This window comes from Primulina tabacum, chromosome 17 (genome assembly GCF_025594145.1).
Source record: "Primulina tabacum isolate GXHZ01 chromosome 17, ASM2559414v2, whole genome shotgun sequence".
Classification (NCBI taxonomy): Eukaryota; Viridiplantae; Streptophyta; class Magnoliopsida; order Lamiales; family Gesneriaceae; genus Primulina; species Primulina tabacum.
Genome location: NC_134566.1, coordinates 17167255 through 17176727, shown reverse-complemented (window position 1 = coordinate 17176727; position 9473 = coordinate 17167255). Strand labels below are relative to the sequence as shown.

At 38.5% G+C, this 9473-nt stretch overlaps 1 protein-coding gene across 1 annotated transcript; it reads left to right on the top strand.

Moving 5' to 3' along the window:
• The first annotated feature begins 1566 nt into the window (after window positions 1–1566).
• On the top strand, window positions 1567–7735 carry LOC142530552 (uncharacterized). Its single transcript, XM_075636383.1, has 8 exons — window positions 1567–3176; window positions 3554–3902; window positions 4050–4158; window positions 4303–4769; window positions 5146–5227; window positions 5519–5912; window positions 6227–6296; window positions 7670–7735. Exons 1-8 carry the CDS (start codon window positions 1567–1569, stop codon window positions 7733–7735), a joined length of 3147 nt encoding a protein of 1048 aa, XP_075492498.1.
• The last annotated feature ends 1738 nt before the right edge of the window (window positions 7736–9473 follow it).

Below are 9473 nucleotides of genomic sequence, written 5' to 3'. Positions count from 1 at the left end.
GAGGGTACACGGACCCCACACGGATCCCTACACGGGGTCCGGGTCTGGCTAGGAAAAATGAGTGATTGCCCGAGTGTACACGGACCTGTACACGGAGGGGGGCACGAGGTCCGTGTATTTGGCGTAGAAAACATATTTTTAAGAGTTTCCAAGCCATTAAGTTATTCATTTGCTTACTCCTCTTGCATCCATCGACTTGGAAAGCTAGGGTTCTTCATTTCTTCTCTTAATTCCTTTCTTTCCAAGGTTTGAATCTTCAAGTTCGAGGTGTGATCTTCATATCCTCAAGAGCAAGTAATCAAGGTAAGGGAATTTATCTTTTGGGTATTTGGTTGAAGTGAAAGGAATGGTGGTTTAGGCTTGAATGATAGTTTATAGGTTGAAAATGTGAAGTTAATGGTATAATCTTGATCTTATGTTGTAGGATCAACTACCAAGAAACTATCACAACAAGTTCTATTTGTTGTAAGTGGGCTTTTTCCTTGAATGTCATGGCCTATATGTATGATTGATGATGTTTTTATTGTTTCTAGCTCCTTTAATCCATTGATTATATACTTGCTATGTAATGGTTCATTGATTGAAAGAAATGTAAAGGGACTTTGATGCCATTTGCTAAGAAAGGAAGTAGTTCTAATTCATGCACTCTACATGTTTGATAAAATGATTCAATGGTTCTTTTTATGGCTTGATAGTTATATGGTAGTGGTGGTGCTTCTAGCACTTCTAAACACATAACGGAAGTTGATCAACATTTAACATGTACAGCGACTGATTTTGACTAAAATGTACATGTATACCATCGACGGATGACTTATCAATGCCATACAAGGAAAATGAAAGGAATTGTTGATAGAATGCCATCTTATAATTGTTACCTATATATATTCCATTGAACGATGGCATTTCCTTTGGTTTAATTGTAATGATTCCTTTCTTTACACTATTGTATATGTAATTGATATTGAAAGTTCCGCTTACTGAGTTTTGTAAACTCATTTCAGTTATGTCATGTGATGCAGATAAAAAGAAATAGCGATGGAAGTGTCGAGGCATGGAAGGTGCATGTGCCAAAGCTTGAAGAATGATGTTTTGATAAAATGTGGCAATTATAAGTAGTTTTGAGTATTGTACTTTGGTTCATGTTTTGAACAAGAAAATGTTGTCTTAACTTTTGTCTAACACTTGGTATTTATGGAGATGGGATCTATGTGTATTTTGGAAAGATTGATTGTGGTAATATTTATTTTGTTTGCTTGGGAATATTTGGTAAGTTTATATTTATGGTTAAACTTTGCCAAAATTTTATTATTTATTATTTTTCTCTAAATCTTTTATAAGGCTTCCGCATTATAGCATTTATAATTTAATGTCATGGGTTAAGGGTGTTACAATTATTGGTATCAGAGCAATGCTTTTCGGACCAATGATTTGGCACATGTCTTCTTATGCTTGTGACACTTCGGTATGTATCTTTCTACATCTTATTGATGTAATGGTATGATGATAAGCTTTACATGTAATATGGTTTGAAAATGATTTTAAATTGAGATGCAATATAGGAAAATGCCACCCAAGAGAAAAGATCCTGAAGTACCTCCTAGAAGGAGAGCCGGAGAAGACCGAGACTGTACTTCCTCTAATGTAGTTGATGAGTTTTGCAGGCTATTTCATGAGCAAGCTAAAGTGCATGGGGAACAAATTCAGCAACTTCTCCGATTGCAAACACCGGTTCAAGGTAGAGGCCAAGGTCGTGATCAACGAATTGTTGAGGGAGCTTATGATAAATTCAAGAAGATGAATCCACCCGAATTTGTAGGGAGTCCGGACCCTTTGATTGCAATGGAGTGGGTGAAGGCGGTTGAGGCGATCTTTGATTACCTTAACTTTGATGATAAAGATCGAGTGAGTTGTGCCGTGTTTCTCTTAACCAAGACAGCAAGAATTTGGTGGGAAGCAACAAAGATAACGATTAATGTTCAGACATTGAAATGGAATGACTTTAAATATTTGTTCTATGACAAGTACTTTCCTAGCGATGTTAAAGCCCGCAAGGTGAAGGAATTCTTGGAGCTAAAGCAAGGGACAATGAGCATGAATGATTACATCTTGAAGTTTGAAGAAGGTTGTCTTTTTGTTCCTTTCATTGCTAGCAATGAAAAAGATAGAGCCGAGCATTTTATCCGGGGGTTGAGGGCGGAGATTCGAAGAGATGTTCGAATATCGAAGGCTAATTCTTACAAGGAGATTGTTGAGAAAGCATTGATGGCCGAATATGATGAGAAAGAGATTGATAAAGAAAGACAATTCAGGAGGCAACAATTTGTCCAAAAGGGTCAAGCTTCAGTTCAAAGAGAAAAAGGAGGACACAAGGGGAAAGGAAAGGAAGAATATCGCGCTAAAGCTCCTGCAATGTCATCTAAATCAGATAAGCCTTTATGCCCTAAATGCCATAAACCACATAAAGGAGAGTGCCTAGTTGGAAGCAACAAATGTTATAGATGTGGAGGAATTGGGCACATTGCCATCAATTGCACTCAATCATCGGGCAAGGGTCGAGTTCAGGGCCGTATTTTCTCTTTGACCAAGGAAGGAGTTAATCCTGATTCGTCAATCATTTCAGGTACCATTCTTATTTCAGGCAAGGTAGCTACAACTCTTATTGATACTGGCGCCACACATTCTTTTATATCTGAGAAATTTATGCATTCCCTGGGTCTTGTTCCTATCGGTGAAATTGTCCACTTTTCTATTGCGCTTCCTTCGGGAGATTATATTCATTCTTCAAGTGTGATTCGAGCGTGCCCTATTCAAGTAGATGATGAATTGTTGAAAGCCGATTTGATTGTCATTCCCATGATTGAGTTTGATGTTATTTTGGGAATGGATTGGTTATCTACTTATCGAGCTGTGATAGATTGTGTAGCCAAGACAATACGTTTTCCTTCAAAGCATGGTGATAGCAAGGTCTTCACGGGGTCAGGTACTTCGCTTGGCCTTTCTTTTATTTCTTGCTTGCAAATGCAACGGATGTTGGTTAAGGGTTGTCATGGGTTTCTAGCAGCGGTGGTGGATATAACAAGAGAAGGGAGTGGGAATTTGAGTGACATTGATATTGTGAGGGATTATCTTGATGTCTTTGCGGAGATGTGCCGGGATTGCCACCGGATAGAGAGGTGGAATTTGTTATTGATATTGTACCAGGTACCGCACCGATTTCTAAAGCCCCTTATCGAATGACCCCAACTGAAATGAAAGAGTTGAAGAGTCAATTGCAAGAGTTATTAGATAAGGGCTTTATCAGACCAAGTTCATCTCCATGGGGGGCACCGGTATTATTTGTGAAGAAGAAAGATGGGTCCTTGAGACTATGTATTGACTATAGAGAGATCAACAAAGTAACGATCAAGAACAAATATCCTCTGCCCAGAATTGATGATCTTTTTGATCAGTTGCAAGGTGCTACTGTATTTTCTAAGATTGATTTGTGGTCAGGGTACAATCAATTGAAAGTAAAGGAGTGTGACATACCTAAGACGGCTTTTCGAACCAGGTATGGTCACTACGAGTTTTTGGTTATGTCGTTTGGATTAACTATTGCTCCTTCTGTATTTATGGATCTTATGAATCGGGTTTTCAAGCCGTATTTGGACGGTTTCGTTATTGTCTTCATTGATGATATTTTAATCTATTCAAAGACTCGAGATCTACATAGGGAGCATTTGAGGATCGTGTTAGAGCAGTTGAGGGACAACCAGTTATATGCTAAATTCAAAAAGTGTGAATTTTGGCTGGAGCAAGTTGCATTTTTAGGTCATATCGTTTCCAAGGAAGGAATTGTTGTGGATCCGGCTAAGATTGAAGCAGTTAAGAAGTGGCCTATTCCTTTGACAGTTTCTGAGGTACGTAGTTTCCTTGAGTTGGCAGGGTACTATCTTCGTTTTATTTTTGATTTCTCTAAAATAGCCTTGCCACTTACTACTCTGACGAGAAAGACAGTTAAGTTTGAATGGGCTAATGAATGTCAGGAAGCATTTTAAGTGTTGAAGGACAAATTGACTTCATCTCCAGTGTTAGCACTTCCTCATGGAGTTGAAGACTTTGTGGTGTATACAGATGCTTTGAAGAAAGGTCTCGGTGCTGTGTTGATGCAGCGAGGCAAAGTCATTGCTTATGCTTCTCGTCAATTGAAGAATTATGAAAAGAACTATCCGACTCATGATCTTGAGTTGGCAGCCGTTGTTTTTGCTTTGAAGATCTGGCGACATTATTTATATGGCGTGAAATGTGAGATTTTCTCAGATCATAAAAGTCTTATGTATCTCTTTACTAAGAAAGAACTTAACATGCGTCAGAGAAGGTGGTTAGAACTTGTGAAGGATTATGATTGCACTATTATTTACCACCCAGGAAAAGCGAATGTGGTTGCTGATGCATTGAGCCGAAAGTCAGGTCTTCAATTGGGTTCCATGATTCAAAAGCCTCTATTGTTGGAATTGCAAAAAAGTGAGATCGCCTTGGTTGAGGAAGGTACAATTGCTCGACTTTCATCCTTAGTTATTCGACCGACTTTGATTGACAGAATTAAGCATGAGCAGCAGTTGGATACTCTTTTGTTGGACTTGAGAGCAAAGGCAGAGAAGAAGGGGAATTCTGAGTTTGGATTGAACAATGATGGTCTGATTACATTTCAAGGCCGTATTTGTGTTCCTGTTGGTGATGCTATTCGTCGTGATGTTTTGACGGAAGCTCATACTGCACCTTATTCAGTACATCCAGGGGGCACCAAGATGTATCAAGATCTTCGTCGATTGTATTGGTGGCCAGGTATGAAGGAAGATATAGCAGTATTTATTTCTGAATGCTTGACTTGTCAGCAGGTAAAGATTGAGCACCAATGACCGGCAGGCTTATTGCAATTCTTACCTATACCGCAATGGATGTGGGAACACATCACTATGGATTTTGTTGTTGGGTTGCCAAGAACTCAGAAGGGCTATAATTCAATTTGGGTGATCGTGGATCGATTGACCAAGTCATCATATTTTCTCCCTGTCAAGACGACATATTCTATGACTCAATATGCAGAGACGTATGTCCAATAGAATGTAAGACTTCATGGGATACCCGTGTCGATTGTTTCAGATCGTGATGCAAGGTTTACATCTGAGTTTTGGAAAAGTCTCCATAGAGCTTTGGGTACATCTGGAGGATATGTTGAGGACCTGTACTATTGACTTTCCTGATAGTTGGGATTCGAAGTTACCTCTTGTCGAGTTCACATATAATAACAGCTACCAGTCATCAATTGGCATGGCACCATATGAAGCATTATATGGTAGGAAGTGTAGATCACCTTTATATTGGGACGAAGTAGGAGAAAGGAAGATGTTGGGACCCAAGTTGGTTCAACAAATGGTTGATGTGGTCGCACTGATCAGACAGAGAATGAAGACGGCTCAATCTTGACAGACAAGTTATGCAAATGTTCGAAGAAGGCCTTTGGAATTCAATGTAGGTGACCATGTGTTCGTTAAGATAGCTCCCCTCAAGGGAGTTATGAGGTTTGCAAAGAAAGGTAAGTTGAGTCCTCGCTATATTGGACCTTTCGAGGTTCTGGATAGGATTGGTGAAAGAGCGTATCGATTGGCTTTGCCACCGGATTTGGATCGAGTTCACAATGTCTTCCATGTTTCAATGTTACGGAAGTATTTGTCCAATCCATCCCATGTTCTTCGACACGAAGCATTGGATCTTTTTCCTAATCTGAGCTATGAAGAAGTGCCGGTTCAAATTATTGACCGCAAAGTTAAGGTGCTAAGGAACAAAGAAATTGGCTTTGTTAAAGTTATTTGGAAGAATCATGTGATTGAAGAGGCTACATGGGAACCAGAGGAAGAGATGAGACAACGGTATCCGTATTTATTTTGAAGTAAGCAAATTTCGGGGACAAAATTTTTATAAGGGGGGGAGATTGTAATATCCCAAACTTTTATCTTTCTATTGTCAATGATGTTATTCTATGGTTTGGTGTTATGGATATATGGTTAAGTTATTATTGATCATGGTTATTGATTTGGTTTATGAGTATAGTTGATGGAAGGGTTGGTATTGCATGTTATAGCATCAATATGGTTATTATATTGTATTCATGGTTATTTATTATATGGTTTTGGTATGGTTAAGTAGATGATTGTGTATTTGAGGAGTTGTTGTTGTCATGAAGGTATAATGTTGGGAGTTGGATTGATGGTTTGGATGGTTTGAGCCAAATAGGTAATTGGGATGCAGAAACGGTATGAAAATTTTGGGTATCTGTTACGGTTTTTAGCATAATGAATGGGATATTGATCCAAATGACATGAGGTCAATTGCATTAGAAATCTAAGATCCAAGGCTACAACTTTCTTGTTTTGAGTTTGGTTCAAAGAGTTTAGGAAGATGAGTCAAAAGTGGCCCGAATTGCGTTATGTATATCGTCGTTCCTGCAATAACACATTTTGGTAGAATGGGCATAACTTTTAACTCAGACCTCCAAATGACCGAAAATTTGAAGAGATTTGAGAAAAGACATAGGGCTCTAATTTTCATGTTTACCACTTTGGCTAATTCGGAAGAAAAAGTGCAGTTTTGGCCCTTGGACCGAGGGTACACGGACCCCACACGGACCCCTACACGGGGTCCGGGTCTGGCCAGGAAAAATGAGTGATTTCCCGAGTGTACACGGACCTGTACACGGAGGGGGGCACGAGGTCCGTGTATTTGGCGTAGAAAACATATTTTTAAGAGTTTCCAAGCCATTAAGTTATTCATTTGCTTACTCCTCTTGCATCCATCGACTTGGGGAGCTAGGGTTCTTCATTTCTTCTCTTAATTCCTTTCTTTCCAAGGTTTGAATCTTCAAGTTGGAGGTGTGATCTTCATATCCTCAAGAGCAAGTAATCAAGGTAAGGGAATTTATCTTTTGGGTATTTGGTTGAAGTGAAAGGAATGGTGGTTTAGGCTTGAATGATAGTTTATAGGTTGAAAATGTGAAGTTAATGGTATAATCTTGATCTTATGTTGTAGGATCAACTACCAAGAAGCTATCACAACAAGTTCTATTTGTTGTAAGTGGGCTTTTTTCTTGAATGCATCTCATGGCCTATATGTATGATTGATGATGTTGTTATTGTTTCTAGCTCCTTTAATCCATTGATTATATATTTGCTATGTAATGGTTCATTGATTGAAAGAAAAGGAAAGGGACTTTGATGCCATTTGCTACGAAAGGAGCTAGTTCTAATTCATGCACTCCACATGTTTGATAAAATGATTCAATGGTTCTTTTTATAGCTTGATAGTTATATGGTAGTGGTGCTTCTAGCACTTCTAAACCCACATAACGGAAGTTGATCAACATTTAACATGTACAGTGACTGATTTTGACTGAAATGTACATGTATACCATCGACGGATGACTTATCAATGCCATACAAGGAAAATGAAAGGAATGGTTGATAGAATGCCATCTTATAATTGTTACCTATATATATTCCATTGAACGATGGCATTTCCTTTGGTTTAATTGTAATGATTCCTTTCTTTACACTATTGTATATGTAATTGTTATTGAAATTTCCGCATACTGAGTTTTGTAAACTCATTCCAGTTATGTCATGTGATGCAGATAAAAAGTAATAGCGATGGAAGTGTCGAGGCATGGAAGGTGCATGTGCCAAAGCTTGGAGAATGATGTTTTGATAAAATGTGGCAATTATAAATAGTTTCGAGTATTGTACTTTGGTTCATGTTTTAAACAAGAAAATGTTGTCTTAACTTTTGTCTAACACTTGGTATTTATGGAGATGGGATCTATGTGTATTTTTGAAAGATTGATTGTGGTAATATTTATTTTGTTTGCTTGAGAATATTTGGTAAGTTTATATTTATAGGTAAACTTTGTCAAAATTTTATTATTTATTATTTTTCTCCAAATCTTTTATAAGACTTCCGCATTATAGCATTTATAATTTAAGGTCATGGGTTAAGGGTGTTACATTTTTTTATTGTAACGACCCATTACAGGCCCAGTGGGCCGCCCACACGGCCCACTGCCCCGATCGACACAAGGCTATCCCGATCTTGGGCTTTCTCAAAGGGGCCTTTTTCCTCACGGGCTTTCCATAGGCGTCGTACGGGTTACTCATAGGATCTCCCCCTCCCTACCAAGGGGTTTCTTTCGCCTCCCCAAGACTCGATCCCATGACCTATAGGATAAGTACATTGATATCAAGAGTCCTGGTACCAATTGAGCTAGTCCTGGGGAGGTGAAAGAAACCCCTTGGTAGGGAGGGGGAGATCCTATGAGTAACCCGTACGACGCCTATGGAAAGCCCGTGAGGGAAAATGCCCCTTTTAGGGAGCCCAAGATCGGGATAGCCTTGGGTCGATCGGGGCAGTGGGCGGTATGAGTGGTTCCGAAACGTCTGCCCTTTTTCGTTTTTTTAAAAAGTACTAGAAATTTTTTTTTTCTTCCCTCGTAATTAAATATACTTATATACAAACGTTTTAAAATACCTTGCCACCATTTTTAAAATAAAACATCCTACTAGTGCTTGGAAATCCAAAGAGAGAAGTTAAACATGAAATCGTAAATCGTTTATCATACCTAAAAAGCAATAATTATTTGAAAAGTGTAGCGCATACTACCTCTCAAAAATCTCTCAAAATCATAAAGTAAAATGTGGTAGAAATCTTTAACTTAAAGTCATAAACTTAAATGCGGAAATAGAAGCGCTGGTCCTCGGGTTATGTGCACCGACAGTCCAGCAAGTCACTCGTCAAAGCCTCCAATATCATTGCCATTAATCCCACCTGCATCAACACATCTAGTGAGTCTAAAAACTCAACACGTTCTATTTTTGGTAACAAGTAATACGTAATACAGTTAACATATAACAGTGAAAAATACTTGTATTTAAAATATCTTTTTCATGAGGATGCATAAACTTAAACTTAAATATTTTCGTAAACATTTTCATGATGCATAAAAACATTTTCAAAAGACATAAACATATCACTTAAACATATTCATATTCATGTCCATATTCGTATTCATACTCATGTTCGTGTTCATGTTCGTGTTTGTTGAATTCAGATCGTTGATTGTGACTTTCATATACGTGTTAGGCGATGGATCCATCTACATGTAACCACAGTACTGGGCGGCGGGGGACATCAGCAACACTCTCACCGGTCAACTGGGCCCTGGCCTTACGTATTATCATATCATCGTATACATATACATATACATATCCGTATCCAAGGAAATACGATCGTCGGGCTCCCACTGGGACCATAGCCCTCACGATATCTCCAACATATCATCGTGTTAGTCACAACCCTTTACATCCTTCAACATGTTATCATCACTTAAAAAAAATCATGCATATAACATTTTCGTTTTAAACCAAGCATGCAACATGTCTTTT